This window comes from Scyliorhinus torazame, chromosome 21 (genome assembly GCF_047496885.1).
Source record: "Scyliorhinus torazame isolate Kashiwa2021f chromosome 21, sScyTor2.1, whole genome shotgun sequence".
Taxonomy (NCBI): Eukaryota; Metazoa; Chordata; class Chondrichthyes; order Carcharhiniformes; family Scyliorhinidae; genus Scyliorhinus; species Scyliorhinus torazame.
Window position 1 is genome coordinate 9,210,982 of NC_092727.1, and position 16,835 is coordinate 9,227,816.

At 45.9% G+C, this 16,835-nt stretch overlaps 1 protein-coding gene across 1 annotated transcript in view; it reads right to left on the reverse strand.

The window, feature by feature from the left end:
- Positions 1–223: 223 nt before the first annotated feature.
- Positions 224–16,835, reverse strand: part of scn4ba (sodium channel, voltage-gated, type IV, beta a) — a 50,723-nt gene continuing 34,111 nt past the window's right edge. The window contains exons 2-5 of the mRNA XM_072486468.1: positions 13,983–14,161; positions 11,060–11,279; positions 6,345–6,474; positions 224–4,519 (exon numbers count right to left, since the gene is read on the reverse strand). Of these exons, the coding sequence (XP_072342569.1) occupies positions 4,432–4,519; positions 6,345–6,474; positions 11,060–11,279; positions 13,983–14,161 (617 nt within the window). The 3' untranslated portion in view covers positions 224–4,431. The remainder of the gene's footprint in view (positions 4,520–6,344; positions 6,475–11,059; positions 11,280–13,982; positions 14,162–16,835) is intronic.

Genomic DNA, 16,835 nt, shown 5'->3' on the forward strand with positions numbered 1-16,835 from the left:
CTGGGTCCGTATCCTTCTATTCCCATCCTATTCATATATTTGTCAAGATGCCCCTTAAATGTCCCTATCGTCCCTGCCTCCACTACCTCCTCCGGTAGTGAGTTCCAGGCACCCACTACCCTCTGCGTAAAAAACTTGCCTCGTACATCTACTCTAAACTTTGCCCCTCTCACCTTAAACCTATGCCCCCTAGTAATTGACCCCTCTACCCTGGGAAAAGTCAATAAAAATCTGCCATGCTCACCATGAAACCATTGTGGGCCGCCATAAAAACACGTCTAATTCACTAATGTCTTCTGGGGAAGGAAGTCTGCCGCCCTTACCTGGTCTGGCTGACATGTGACTCCAGACCTACTATAACGTGGTTGACTCTTAAAAAGCTAACTTGATGACTTTCAGCAGTGGCAGAGTTAATGCAAGCCAATCTTAATCAGACAGCGACCACAATCTTCAAAAGCCAGGTTTTCTTTTCCTTCATGGGGTGTGGACTCACCGGCAAATCCAGCATGTGTTGCTAATCTCTAATTGCCCTTGAATGGATTGGCTTGCTGGGCCATTTCAGAGTGAACCATGTTGCTATGGGTCTGGAGTCGCATGTAGGCCAGAACAATTAAGGCCAGCAGATTTCCTTCCCTGAAGGACCTTGGTGAAGCAGATGAGCTTTTACGACAGTCAGCCAGCTGTGGTTACATGGTCATCGTGAAACTTTATAATTCCAGATTTGTATTGAATTCAAAATTCACCATCTGCCCTGGGATTGGAACCCGGGTCCCCAGAGTATTAGCCTGGGTCTCTGGATGACAGTCCAGTGACAATACCATTACGCCACCACCTTTTATCTTCAGGTAGGTCTAGATGAAAATGATTATTTTGTGTCTATCCAGAAATATTTCATCACAGCATCCACCATTCTTCTTGATGATTCCAAGATCTTTGAATCCACTACCTTACCAGTTATCCATTCTCATTGCTGGATGAATGCAGACACTGGTCTTGAACTTGCTTTGTGACCCCCTTGCCCCATTGTCCTACTGCCAAGGGATTCTCTTCAAGCTGTGCAAATACTCCACACATATCCTCATCTTTCACAACCAGGAGATTAAGAGGCCAAAAAGTTCACCTGGAGTGAGGAAGGTGTTTTCTCTTTGAAACTTTACCCTAACGACGCTATTTAGCCTTGATTGAAATTCTATTAAATATTATGTTATCTGGTCTGACATCAGCACACACCAGACAGCATTAATATCACTCAGTGTCAGACCTGCTGTGGATGAATGAAAAGCTGAAATAACAGTCACCAGTTTTAGAAAATCACACTTTGTACAGCAATGCATCTCCCTCTGTCAGACTCTTTCCAGATGAACTCTTTCCTGATGGAGAGCTGTTGTATTATGTGCCCGCATGCCATTGTAATGTAAAGGTGCTTGGCAGAGGAAGGATTAAAGTGGGACTGGAGAATAGCACCACCCACGGTATGATGTATAGAGTCACATGGTAATAGACTCAGAGAGAACACTTTAGAAGCAGCCTGCATGGAGACAGCAGCTTCATGCATGACAATATCAGGAATCTGTAAATAGTTAAAGATCAACAATAAACAGTTCATGTTTAAAAATACAAGATTTGAGAATCCATGAATGGGACATTACAGCTGAACCCACAATCAAACATGGGGCTCAGCAACGACCCCAAATAATACAACAGTGGACCACCCCTAAAGAGAACCATTTTTAAAATTATGCTCCTGTTACATCAACCACAGGTTCAATAGACCGTGAGGTTAAATATTAACTGCAAGGGTCTCAAAATGATTGGTGGTGGTGTGGGAGCAGAGAGAAGAGGGTTGGTTGAAACAGAGACCCCTTTACACAAGTCAAATCATTGCCCCATCCCAGCACGGGAATGGTTAATATCAACAATGATGTATTCTCAATGAGCCATGATCTGTAAAAACCCAAACTTCTCACACCAATTCTATAAGCTCACTTTTTCCACTGCATCCTTGAAACCTCAGACAGAGTGAGCCTCTCTTGTCCTCTTCCCCAACATCCTGTAACAAACAGCTCCCTCTACATCATCTCAAGCCCATTCACCGATTGCAATTGTTTTGATAAGATACCCCAATAATTGGTTAACTGATGACCACAAACCAAGAACAAATGGAAAATAAAAGCTAAAGACACCAGAATAACTCGAGAAAACCAGACGCAAGAACCAGAGGAAGGAGAACGTCAAGAAACCTTGAGAAAACAAATATCCCGTTCCAATGCATGTGTGGGACTCTTTTTTAAATATACCCAGTTTTTCTGCGTTGAGAAGGGTGGGGCTTTAGTATCTATTACAAGGGAAAAATTGGAGTAAATATTAGGTCTAAAGGGACAAGACATGATCACAAAGGCTAACAGAATGTTGGTCACACTCTATCTTAAGCAACAGTGTTCAGTTCTGGGCGATATATTAGTCTTGGGAGGGGGTGCAATGCAGATACGCCCGAAAGATAGCACTAAAAGGACTGAAATATTGGGGGCAGGTTCCATAAACCTGGCTTGTATTTCCTTGGGTTTGGAAGATTGAGGGAGCTGCGATCGCGGTCTTCAAAGTGAGAAAGGATTTGATAAGGTAGATAGAGAGAGAAACTATTTCCCTTGGTGGGGGAATCCCGGGCAGGGAGACATAACCAAATTAAAGGAAAATGGAGATCTGGAATTTCCTTCCCAAAATGGTGTGAATGCTGGGGGGGTCATTTAAAATTATGCTGGGGGAGGTCAATTAAAATCGTCACGCCTGAGATTGATAGATTTTATGGGCGGGATATTCTAGTTTCCCCCCCGCCATTCCCCACCTGCGCTGGACCAGAAATTCCCACCCAAAGTCAACGGGCCTCTTGCTGGTCCGTCCAGCTTTCTGTCCCACCCACCACGAGTCCCGTAGCGAAAATTTAGACCGATGTTAGGAATGGGAATCAATGCAGGTGGGGCAAGGATGGATAGTCGGGGTTACAAATACAAATCAGTCACCATCTAATTGCAAAACAAGCCCGAGGGATCGAATGGCCTCTTCCTGAAGCCATGCTAATAATATGGCTTTGTGCCAATGATCTGGTTGAGCTGCGAGTGACAATTGTGCCAATGAAGTCTTTTAACACTAGCCCCTAAAACCTACGCTCTTTCTATGAGCAGAGAGGTTGATAATCGGTGGGAATAGGATTAAACCAACTGTTAGCACGATTCAAGGGGAGTTGAAGAATATGTTTTCAGCTAGAGGGTGGTGAGGGTTTGGAACTCACTCCCCTAAAAAGTGGTAGGCATAGAAACCCTTATTGCATTTAAAGAGAGATTTGATATGCTCTTGAGATGTCTTGACCGACAGAGCTATGGACCGAGATCTGGAAGATGGCACACCATGTGCCCAATGGCCCTCTGCGCCGTCCGACTTTCATTGTTTCTGACCTTGACAAGACTCTGCTCCCAGTTATCTGCAGTGACCAGAGAATGAGAAACATCGTGAGGGGCGCTGGCATCTGCGGTTGCAGCCCCAATCCACAGCCTCGCAGAAGCATGCTCCGGGCTGGGAATGGACATTCTGCAAATGGACCCTCATAATGCACCTGGGCACCTCTCAGAAATGACCCCCTCTGCACTGCTTCACAATAGGAATTAATCCTGGACTGTAACTATCATCACGTGGTCACTCTAAAGGGGTTAGCTGCACACAAATACCAGTTAATTTACTGGTGAGTTGGAAACCCTGCCCTGCAAGCAGCTGACAATAAACAAGTGTTTTTCTAATGATCAGACCTCGGGTTTAGCTAGTTACTTCTCTGCAATGGAAAAAGTTCCTCAATAACTTTCAAACAGGAAGCTTGGGTTCCAGCACCTCTCCAAGTTCACACCAGGCTCTGGGGCTTCCCAGCAGAACTTTGAACAGAAATGTGATTTACTGGGTAGGGTTCAGCTAGTTATTGACTTCAGTTGATGTAAAGGAGTCAATAGTTCTTTAGGGGGGCAACAAGCCAATAGGAAGGAGTTGAAAAAGTCAGTAACACACTGGTTAAAAGGCAACATGCGATACAAGTCTGGTGCTACGCAGCTGGTGTCAATCCCTGGATGGGTAGAATGTGCATGCTGCAAGGCAGGTGTGTTTCATGCCCTAGCATCTCAAAGCATGATATGACAGTACCGAGGATTAGGGAAGGGAGAGATAAAGAGTACGTGTGAGCCGTGCAGTCAGGAACGTCCATAACTATGGTGTCCCAAAATGGTTGCACCGATGGCCAAAGTCTCCCTTGCAATCCGTGTACGATTTGGCTCCTCCCCTCCCCCATCCGGTTACATGTGCAGTAGGGTTACCTTATAAATTGTGTGTACCCGCTAGTGTTTTTATAGGCACGTCACATGTCTCTAAGCACTGATGCTAAAATCGGTGCAATCTTCAAGCCTTTGGTGGGGTTTTGAGATCGGATTTGGAACCGTAATGTCCTCGTTCGGTGTTGGCACAGGAGTTTACCAGGCACTCCTTCCTAAAGAGATGACAGCAAGCACCATGAATAGAACCAGCTACTCACTGGTGTTACACAGTAAACACTTTTTAAGATGGGGGATACAATCAAGCAAATGCAGCATCAATCAGCTAAAACGCTTTGGTCCTGAATTTCCTCAGAGCTGTCTTCGCTGCGCTGCCGTAACTGCAGCGTAACGTCATCGTAGCTTCCTCTGAGTGGTGCAGCGAGAGGTAGTGCGTCCACCACTCTTACGGTAAAGATACAGCTGTGCAGCGGAAACAACTCCCAGGAAGTTCTGAGTTTATTTTCAAAAAGAAAGGACCTTACATTTCACAACCTCAGGATTTCCCAAGCTGCTTTACAACCAATGAAACACTCCTAAATTTTAGTCATTGCTGTGATATAGGAAACATGGCAACACCATGAGTGCACAGGAAGATCCCTTAAACAGAAATGTAATAATGACCATATGTTTTTTTTAAAGCAGTGATAGTGATTGAGGGATAAACATTGGCCAGAATGAGAGGGAGAACTCAGCAGCTCTTCGTCAAAGTAGTGCCAAGGGATCTTTTGAGGACCACTTGAGAGAGCAGACAGGACCTTGATTTAATACCTCATCTGAAAGACGGCATGTTTGAGAGTGCGGCACTCCTTCAGTACTGCACTGGAATGTCAGTCTGGATATTGTGCTCATGTCCCCTGCTGTGGGCCCTGAACACTCGACCCTCCCACTCAGAGGTGAGAGTGCAGACCTCCGAGACATGGCTGAGAGGGGTGCAAGCAGAGAATAACCAATAATAAAGGGAGTAAATTAACTGGAGGGGTGTGGTCATGGAAGGGCAGGGGGAGGCACTATCCAATGACCCAGGGCCGCTCGTGACAGCATAGAATGCTGTACACTCAGGAATTTAACAGTAACGCAAGGATATTATTTTCCACTTTCCACCAAGCCCTGAAATTTAAAAAAATTGACAAACTCAAAATAACTGGGGGTGGCGGGGGCAAGGGGTGGGTGGGGTGAGGGGGGTGGATGAGGAGTTGCGGGGATGTTGGATTCCGAGAGTGGCTCAATAATGTATGAACCTGACGGGCAAGAGTAATATTATTGCATGCCACGTGTCAGCTAGTAATCAGTGAAAGAAGTCTGCTAACAAGCCACAAATCCATGAAAAAATGCCCCTGACGCCACCCCCTACCAGCACCCTCGCCATGAAGCATGGTTTACACAATGCTGATCAAATGCTACCTGATCAGGTACGGCTTTATGCCTCGATTCTAAAATCATTTAGGCTCTAGACATCAACAGGAAACAATCAATCCTCGTTACTCTGTTATATGGCCATATTCATGTCATGGATGAACTATAATTCAATATTAAAACAGGTTGTATCAAAATAAGTGAAAGTGTATTACTGCAAAGCTGAAACCTCAGACATGAGTAATATTTGTCGTGATTGTATAGAGGAAGTTATTATTCCGACTTGCATAGAATGAGCAGAGTATATACCAGTAAACACTGTGGATTATAACTTGTTCAGTCCTTGATGTTTCTTAGCTAACCAAAGAATTAAATGCTGTGTCTACATCGAATGAAAGGACATGGGACATTGTTGAAGTGCATCTGACTAATGACTGAACCATTATTGAATATTTAAAAAAATCTATATCGGATAACGCAGAGAATGGCAATTACACTAAAGGCAACTATTTGAGGTTGTGGTGCGAGGTATATCACAGCATGTTACAGTTCATCAGCTAGTTATATTCTTATTCTACAAGCTGCCAGTTGCAAACTTTTTGTGTTAAAAAATAATAATCTTCTGCATATTTGCATCTTACTTACTTCTTCTTTCCAACTTGCTTAATTATAAGTTTTACAAGCTTTTTAATAATAAATATTAGAATGAGGAATCCTATCACCCCTCCGACAACAGACACAATGATCGTGGTCAGTGTATTGTCCACTTCTACCACTGCAACACAAAGGAAAAGTTTTAGAAATTAGTACAGTGAAAATCACTACATGGATGCATAAAAAAATAACTAAGGTACAGTTGGATAACAGGGAAAACAAATAGTGGAACAATGGGGTGTAGAGACACATGCAGAGATATAGAGACATACACAGGGATATAGAGATGTACAGGGAAACAGTGAGATAAGGGATATGGATAGAGGGAAAATTATCCCTCAGCATCAGATGGGTCTGGTTTGACTGAGTTAAAAAGCTAAAAGTCTGAAACAGGAAACAAATTCCAGTTTTATCAGGTAGAATGAAGGGTGGACAACCAGTCCACGCTCTCCTGAGTGGGCTGGTTATTTAAATACCTTAATGAGGTTTGGTGTCTTCACTTTCATAATGATTCCTTTTTGAACCACAGTTTGCCACCTTTCAGAGGCTTCAAGAAACACAGTAGGGGAAAGGAACTGAGACGAGTTGAATGAATATACCAGTGCTTGTGGGTCATGAGGAATAGGAGTGTGTCCTCCAGGCCTCAAATGCTAATCCACACCCTCACAATCCATGATCTGTCTGCTCACCCCCACCTCCGCCGTAATCAGACCCCACTACCCCACCACCCCCCGCCTGCTCCCCCCCCCCCCCATGCCATGGTCACTTCACCTGAGACCCCCTCCAATTAATTTGAGCTTCCTGCTTTAAGGTCAACTGAGGCCTTGTGCTCACTGGTTTCCGGTCTGATAAGCAGGAGGAAAGCCGCCCTTCCCAACTTCCTATCCCTAAATCCACTCCACCACATGGAAGGTGCCCGAAAGATAAGGTTTGGGCCATGGGAAAACAGAGGAAGAGAGACACAAAGGGATAATACACAGTGGGATAGTGACAGAGTGATGCAGGAGGACAAAGAGAGACACAGGGAAAGTGAAACACATAGCGGGAACCAGAGACATCTCTGGGGAAATAGAGAGAGACACAGAAATATGGAGGTTTGAAGGGAATGTAGATAAATACGGAGGAACATGGAGGCATAAAAGGGAAATAGATTCGTGGGGGGGATGTACGAGACTCACAAGGGCAATTGAGAGAGACACCCCTTTGAGGTTGAAGAGACACGGGAGGGAGCGGTTTGGAAATACACTGGGGAGAATGAAAAAACACACAAGGAGAACTGGGGTGGGAGCATAAAAGAGATACAAGGGGCAAAAAGACACATTGTGGGGGGGAGGCAGGGGCGTGGAATAGAGCTGGTGGACTAGAGACACACAGGGATAGAGAGAGACCCAGACAGACAGTGGGATACAGAGGCCATACAATGGAGAACAAATGTTTCAAAGGTCATTTTGATTGAAACCCAAACATGCAACATTTCAATGTCTAATCAGGGCCTGCTGACAAATTGGTGTTCACCCAGTTTCGAGACCCGACTGAGGTCTTCTATCATCTGCTCACAGGTGGAAGTATATTGTGTGGAAACATAAACCAGAATTGGACAGATATATTTGTGCCTAGATGACTGAGAGGTGTTAGATTTTGGCTGGAGTGCAGGCGACCATCCACATACAATCACAAATGATGTAGAAGTAGCTGTATATGGCACACAACATGCACAATCCACCCAATTGCACACTTGTGCAGATATCTTGGCCGCTGCACCCCAGTGACGTTATTCACATCAGGAAGAATTGAAACTTGAGGGGACGTACGTCAACATATAACAAGTTAGGAACGAAAGGGAGTCAAATGAAACCTCCAAATGTAAAGCATATTGACCGGCAAGTAAATTCTGGGAGGGAGGGGGGGGTGCACAGAAGGGGATGGGTGATAAAGACCCACTCTACAGATCCAGGCTGCCATTGCATTCCACAACTAGAACAGAGTGTGGGTTGTGGATAAAGCTATAAAATGATACCCCTGATTTCTCCACTTGGATCTGCATCAGCATCGAAGATACCGTGGTGCGTATCAGGAGAAGGAATGGATGGAGGGGGAATTACATAGAACTTGCAACACAGGAACAGATCAATCACTTCAATGAGCTGGTGTTTCTGTTGCACATGAGCCTCCTCCCACCCTGCTTCACCTGACCCAGTACACGTGACCTTCTGCTCCTTTCCCCTTCTTTCACTTGTCTAACTTCCCATTAAATGCATCTATGCTATTTGCCTCACTTACTTCATCTGGTACCATGTTTCATTCTCCAGGTAACCATTCCCAGGTGTTAATTCAATCCTAAACCAGTTGGTGAAGTGTAAAACTCGACACTAACACTTCTCCTGATCGTGGGTTTATTTACAGAACCCAGCTTTACAAATATCTGGGGCGGGATTGTCCCAGCCCTGGGCCGGGCCGGAGAATCCCCACGACTGGGCCACGCCGCCCCGACACCGGTACGCGATTCTCCGCAGAGCGGAGAATCGGCGCCATTTGCGCCGGCGTGGTTGGTGCGGCGCCGGTTGCGGGCCACTCTACGCGGCCGGCCCGCGGATTCTCCGGCCCGGGTGGGCCGAGTGGCCGTAAGACAAAAAACGAGTCCCGCCGGCGGCGTTCTAACCTGCTCTGAGCAAGCGGGACCTCGGCGTTGAAGGGTCGGGTGGCGGAAGGGGAGGGGGAGGGGGGGGGGGTCCGATCCCCGGGGGGGGGGGGGCCTCCGATGTGGCCTGGCCCGCGATCGGGGCCCATCGATCGGCGGGCCGGCCTCTCTGGCTGCGCCGGCATCTGTAGTCCTGCGCCATGTTGCATGGGGGCCGGCCAGCGGCCCGTTCACGCCGTCGTAAAACGCGATGGCGTTTACGACGGCGTGGAAACTCTGCCGCGGGATTGGAGAATCCCGCCCCTGCTTCCTACCCAGTGTCCCAACAGTCTTTGTACTCTTTTGGTTAACCCACATAACAAGGGGAAAGAAAACCATTAACAAATGTTGTTATGGTGAAAGCTAACTAATTGACATCCCCTGTAACAAAGAAGAGTTTTTGCATTAAGGAACCGTATCAAATTAAAAAGAACTTGCTTTGGGGGCTAATTCTCTCTTTATAGTATTTTGAGTACATTTTAAACAAAATGCACTATAGCAAAAACAGAGTTTAAAGGAGCCTAAGTCTCTCTTTATAAGTGTTCTAGGTACTTAATTGAAAAAGATAACCTCCACCCGTGTATCTTCACAATATAGTTAATATACCATTAAAACCTGGGTAAGAAGTTGCCCTGGGATTCCCTTTCGATTTATTGGTGACTATCAGATCCCCTAATTTTGGACACCTATCCCACCCCCCACCCTCCCCCTGCCACAAACACACACGCACAGTGAAAAGGATATTCTCTACATCCTTCTTATCCAGCTCGAGGTAGAATGAGGCAGACTTAGTCATGTCACCAAGAAGGTGGTTGTTGTCAAAAATGGGTTCTGGGCCAGAATTCTCCATTTGGAGTGTTTCTGCTGGGACTGAAAGACTGTGTTTCGCTCTTCCATTGTAGAGCGCACCAACTGCTTGTTGAGCGATTCAGGACATGCAGCTTGGCCAGCACGAATTCAGAGCAATTCTCAGCCCAGCAGGCACTGTCATCGCTGGGGCCGGAGTTAGCGCTAAAGAGCCTGATAGCTGAAGCTCCACTTGCCACACAATCACTGCAGACACAAAGACCTGGCCTCCCCCCACTCCCCTCTGCCCCCCGAATTCGGAAGTCCGAGGTGGGCCCACAGCTCAATGCCAGTGAGGACAGGAGAGACACTTTTTTCCCAGGGTGGGCAGCAGACTTACGTCTGCCCTGCTGAACAACGGATGGGAGGTGGTGGCAGAGGCAGTCAGCGCTTTCAGCTTCACCAGGGTGAGGCAACTGGTGATCCTGAGGGGTGGGGGTCACTGGTGAGGCCTTTGCCCAGAGAGGGGCAGAGAACCAGGGAGGCTTCCAAAGGCCACGGTGCAGGCGTCCTCTGGTTGGGGTGAGTTCTGCTAATCCCCTGTTTCCTCTGCAATGGGGCAGTGCTTCAGAGGAGTGTCGACGCCTGGTGGGCCCCTGATTGAGCTTGGTCACGGCCATCCCCTTGACGATACAGCTGGGGTCTGAGGATGTCCAGAGGGGCGGCCTGGGTAGGCTCCCAGATGACCAGAGGCTCTCTGAGCATTCAAAGCACACAGGCAGCACTCAGCAGTGTGAACGGTTATTGTATTACTGTACCCTTATCATCATGGAAGGCGATTTCCCCTTAAGACCGGGCTTGGAACCCTGGGGGACTCCGCCTCCAGCCCCGCCCACCTGGGAGTCGTATATAAGGGGCCGCCTTGCAGGCGGCACCCAGTAAGCACCCGTCTCGGCACCAGGCTAGTTCTTAGCTTATTAAAGCCTTCTTTACCGTTTTACTCTCTAGCGTCGTTATTGAGGGTACAACAAGCACCAAGGAGCGAGGGACTGGAGTATGACTCCGCAATCAGCGGCGGGTGCAAACCTTGATTTGTTTTGACGGCCCGCTACTTCCCGATCATGAATCGCGCTTCCGCCGTTGCGAAGCGGGGAATGCAGCCCCTGATGCCTCCCACTAATCAGAATTTTTAAATGAGAAATCTTTGAGTGTTAAGCATCTCAAGAAATATCAGGGCACTCACATTCACTGACCACAATTAGTCGTAGCGTCGCATTAGACTCTTGATTCTTTTCCTGCGGGTTTTTAAAGAAACAAGTATACAGTCCTGCATCCTCGAAATCTGCGTCTGTCAGCAAGAGGGAAATATTCTTATTTTTAACTTCCCCAACAAGTGTAAGCCTGTTGTCCTCGGTGAATAAAGTGACACGAGGCTTCTTATCTTTCAGCTTGATGCGAATAATCTGTGCAGAAAATAAATTTTAGTTAGAAAGCATATTTTTGTAAAACAAGTTTTTATCCTGCCGCTGCACCCAACCCTAAGGAGCACAAGACTTACATTTCTGTAATACCATTCCCGAACACTGCATTTCCCAAATCTCTTTGAAGCCAACGAATATGTTTTAGAATGGTTGGAAGGTGGGGAAACATGGCAGCCAATTTGTGCACAGCAAGCTCCCACTAACAGCAGGATGATCATGGTAAGATGATTTGAGTGATCTTTGTTGAGGTTTACGTGTTGGCCCCAGGGCCCGGTGGATATCTGCTTGCTCTGGTCTGCAATGTGGTTGGGAAATCTTTTAAGTCCATGAGACGCAGATGTATCATCTCAGCTGAACTATGAAATTACACTGGACCTCTCTTCTTCTCTGGGTTTTCAAAGCAAAACTGTCGGGGAGATACATTGGGACCTCGCTCCAATAGATTCCCGCGGTCGGTGAGATTTTGTGAGGGCGAGTGGGGCTAGGATTAGCTCCTCGTACTGTGCCGATATGCGGCTGATTATGATTATTAAGGACTCAGTTGGGGGCAACTGTGCGACATCACAACATTTCGCCGCCTTCTGAGTGTGGAGGCTGCCAGCTCAATCCAGGTGGCTTCTGTGTGGGAGACGTGGTGGCTGGAGGCTCTGTGGGCCTGCAGCCCAAACAATTCACCTGGAGGTGTTTTCCCGCCACTCAGAGAGGCCTAATAGCTTGAGGCCTCATAACTTTTTTTATAAATTTAAAGTATCCAATTCTTTTTTTCCCAATTGAGGGGCAATTTATCGTGGCCAATCCACCTTCCCTGCACCTGTTTTTGGGTTGTGGGGGTGAGACCCACGCAGACATGGGGAGAATGTGTAACCTCCACACGGACAGTGACCCTGGGCCGAGATCCAACCCGGGTCCTTGGCGCTGTGAGGCAGCAGTGCTAACCTCTGTGCCACCGTGCCGCCCCTCGCTTGAGCCCTCATAATTTTGATTTTAGATTTATGCTTCCTAAGGAGATTGTTGAGTTGCCACCGTGGTCTCTGACCTGCCTCAGCAGCACTCACCTCTTCCTGAAGGGGTATCCAAGGCTTCAGAGCTTCTGGCTCTGTGATTGGGTTGGCAGCACTGAGGGCACGCACGTAGGATGATGGGCACAGAGGCAGCCAATTCGGAGCCCATCTCGGGACAATTCTGAGCCTGTCTCACTGTTGTCAAGTGCGCGCCTGGGGCCTCCATTAGCTCCCGACAGAGGAGTCTCAAAGCCCTTGGGGAAGTCGTACCCTTTGTCTCTGTCCCATGCAGGCAACTGAAGAACGCCAGTATTAATTTGTCCCCACCCAACATGCATCAAAAGGTTCTGGAGGAGCAAGGAAGGAGCAAAAGCAATGGGGACGTCTTCAAAGTAATTTTTAGGCAAAAAAATGAGAGAAGCAATGGGTTTAATCTCAAGATTAAATAAAATCTACTTTTAAATGTTAAAAAATGGAGAGTGAACCAGACAGAATGTTCAACATTGATTGAGTTTAAAACTGTTTCTTAAATTTTTATCTTAAGAGTGGTTAATATGCAATAAATAAAGCAACCCAATGCACTCTGAAATTAAAGTCAAGTTTTTTCGGGTAATATTAGGAAACATTTCGACACACAATGGGTGGAAGAAGTTGAAACACATTGTTCCACAAATGGCAATTGGTGCTCAATCTGTTATTAATTTTAATTATGATTCTGGTAGGAGACAGCTCGGGACACAGAGCTTTGCAGTGTGACACTCAGACATAGACCATGTGCTGAGTGCCTCACCAACATTAGTGATAGGGCTAGGTCCATAGCTTAGCTGGTAGCAAACGTACCCAAGTCTATAGTTAGTTGCATCTGTTAGTTAACATAATAAAATCAAGTTGTACCATCAAAAAAAATTTTTTTTAAAAAAAATAATAATAATAGTTATAATTATGAGAATGATACATTTTTGGCCAAAGTATCAAAGGATATGAGGGAAAGGCAGGTATAGGAAGTTACAGCACAGATCAGCCACGATCCCACTGGACGGTGGAACAGGCTCAAGGGGCTGAATGGCTTTCACCTCTTCTGATGTTCCTTTCCTGGAGTAGATTTATTACTGTAATATTACTCTTTGTTGCAACTGAATGTGCAATAGCGCAGAGGGATCAATGGGGTAGAGTATTTGGGAGAGTCTAAAGTGGGCTCTCCACTGGCTACTGGAGGTGAATTTCAACTCCCCACCCCATGCACTTCTGTCTCGTACCCCAAATCCTCCCAAATTGGTGAAAGTCATTTGCACAGATTGTTTTTTTTATCGAGGAACCAGGTGGAAGGCCCAGAATCACAGGTCGGCCGGCACACAGTACCTAGGTTGGAAATAGGAGGACGAGGAGACAAGTCGGAAATAATGATTTGGTAACACCAAGTACTGAATTTGAGGAAGGGAATATGGAGGAATGTCAGGAGCAGCACAACATGTGTTTGGGTAGTGGGTCTTGATTTGAACACAGCAATGATATGGAGATGGGGAGCAGGGATAGGTGAAGAATTGGCCTTGCAATGGTGAGACATGTGATGTGGTGACTGCGTCATGGAGTTGCGACATTTTCTATTCGGCAGTGGGGGCAAAGTCCATGCTGGAGAGTGCGGGGGAGGGGTGTGGGGAAAGGAATGTGAAGTTGCAATGCTCACTCTCTCTGCTGGTTCAGTCTCGTTTTTCTGGAATGTCCACCAGAAGCTGGAGTCTTTGTAGTCCATGCAGCTGGTGAAGGTACAGGGAAGGATGACGTCGGTGCCATTTAGTACCTCAATGGTTGGCTTTTTTCCAATGTTAACTTCAATTGCTACGTTCTCTGAAAATAGAACAAAACCTGCCAAGAAAGACGGTCATTAAATCAAATGTCACAATCTTGTGTTACCAGTTCAGATTCCAGATGGTCACCCAAGGTCGGAACTGGACCCGGGTCTCACACATTGTAAGGCAGCAGTGTTAACCACTGTGCCACCGTGTCACTCGTATCTGTACATTTGGAGGGAAAGGATTACTCGCTGTGTAACTATACAGGGCTACTGTGCATTCAGGATAATGATTATTCACTGTGTAACTGTACAGGGTCACTGTGTATTCAGGGCGAGGATCGCTCACTGTGTAACTGTACAGGGTTACTGTGTGTTCAGAATAATGATCACTCACTGTGTAACTGTACAGGGTTACTGTGTATTCAGGGTGAGGGTCACTCACTGTGTAACTGTACAGGGTTACTGTGTATTCAGGATAATGATCACTCACTGTATAACTGTACAGGTTTGCTGTCTATTTAGGATAATTATCTCTCACTGTGTAACTGTACAGGGTTACTGTGTATTCAGGATAATGATCACTCACTGGGTGACTGTACAGGGCTACTGTGCATTCAGGGTAATGATCACGCACTGTGTAACTGTGCAGGGTTACTGTGCATTCAGGATAATGTTCACTCACTTTGTAACTGTACAGGGTTACTGTGTATTCAGGGTAATAATCATTCACTGTGTGACTGTACAGGGTGACTGTGTATTCAGGATAATGATCACTCACTGTGTAACTATACAGGGTTACTGTGTATTCAGGGTAATGATCAGTCAGTGTAAGTGTACAGCGCTACTGTGTATTCAGCGTAATGATCACTCACTGTGTAATCAGGGTAATGATCACTCACTGTGTAACTGTACAGGGTCACTGGATATTCAGGATAATCAATCACTGTGTAACTGTACAGGGTTACTGTGTATTCAGGATAATGATCACTCACTGTGTAACTGTACAGGGTCACTGTGTATGCAGGATAATGATCACTCACTGTGTAGCTGTACAGGGTCACTGGGTATTCAGGATAATCACTCACTGTGTAACTGTACAGGGTCACTGTGTATTCAGGGTAATGATGACTCACTGTATAACTGTGCAGGGTTACTGTGTATTCAGGGTAATGATCACTCACTGTGTAACTGTACAGTGCTGCTGTGTATTCAGGGTAATGATCACTCACTGTGTAACTGTACAGGATTGCTGTGTATTCAGGGTAATGATCACTCACTGTGTAACTGTACAGGGTTACTGTGCATTCAGGGTAATGATCATTCACTGTGTAACTGTACAGGGTTACTGTGTATTCAGGGGAGTGATGAGTCACTGTGTAACTGTACAGGGTTAGTGTGTATTCAGGATAATGATCATTCACTGTGTAACTGTACAGGGCTACTGTGTATTCAGGATAATGATCACGCACTGTGTAACTGTACAGGGTTACTGTGTATTCACGGTAATTATCACGCACTGTGTAACTGTACAGGGTTACTGTGCATTCAGGATAATGATCACGCACTGTGTAACTGTACAGGGTTACTGTGTATTCACGGTAATGATCATTCACTGTGTAACTGTACAGAGTCACTGTGTATTCAGGGTAATGATCGCTCACTGTGTAACTGTACAGGGATACTGTGTATTCAGGGTAATGACCACTCACTGTGTAACTGTACAGGGCTACTGTGTGTTCAGGGTAATGATCCCTCACTGTGTAACTGTACAGGGTCACTGCATTTTCAGTGTAATGATCTCTCATTGTGTAACTGTACAGGGTCACTGGGTATTCAGGATAATGATCACTCACTGTGTAACTGTACAGGGTCACTGTGTATTCAGGGTAATGACCACTCACTGTGTAACTGTACAGGGCTACTGTGTGTTCAGGGTAATGATCCCTCACTGTGTAACTGTACAGGGTCACTGCATATTCAGTGTAATGATCTCTCACTGTGTAACTGTACAGGGTCACTGGGTATTCAGGATAATGATCACTCACTGTGTAACTGTGCAGGGTTACTGTGTATTCAGGGTAATGTTCACTCACTGTGTAACTGTACAGGGTTGCTGTGTATTCAAGGTAATGATCACTCACTGTGTAACTGTACACGGTTACTGTGTATTCAGGCTAATAATCACTCACTGTGTAACTGTACAGGGTTACTGTGTATTCAGGATAATGATCACTCACTGTGTAATTGTACAAGGTTACTGCGTATTCAGGGTAATGATCACTCACTGTGTAACTGTACAGGGTCACTGTGTATTCAGGGTAATGATCACTCGCTGTGTAACTGTACAGGTTTGCTGTGTATTCAGGGTAATGATCACTCACTGTGTAACTGTACAGGGTTACTGTGTATTCAGGATAATGATCACTCACTGTGTAACTGTACAGGGTCACTGTGTATTCAGGATAATGATCACTCACTGTGTAACTGTACAGGGTTACTGTGTATTCAGGATAATAATCACTCACTGTGTAACTGTACAGGGTTACTGTGTATTCAGGATAATGATCACTCACTGTGTAACTGTACAGGGATACTGTGTATTCAGGATAATGATTATTCACTGTGTAACTGTACAGGGTTACTGTGTATTCAGGGTAATGATCACTCACTGTGTAACTGTACAGGTGACTGTGTATTCAGGATAATGATCATTTACTGTGTAACTGTACAGGGATACTGTGTATT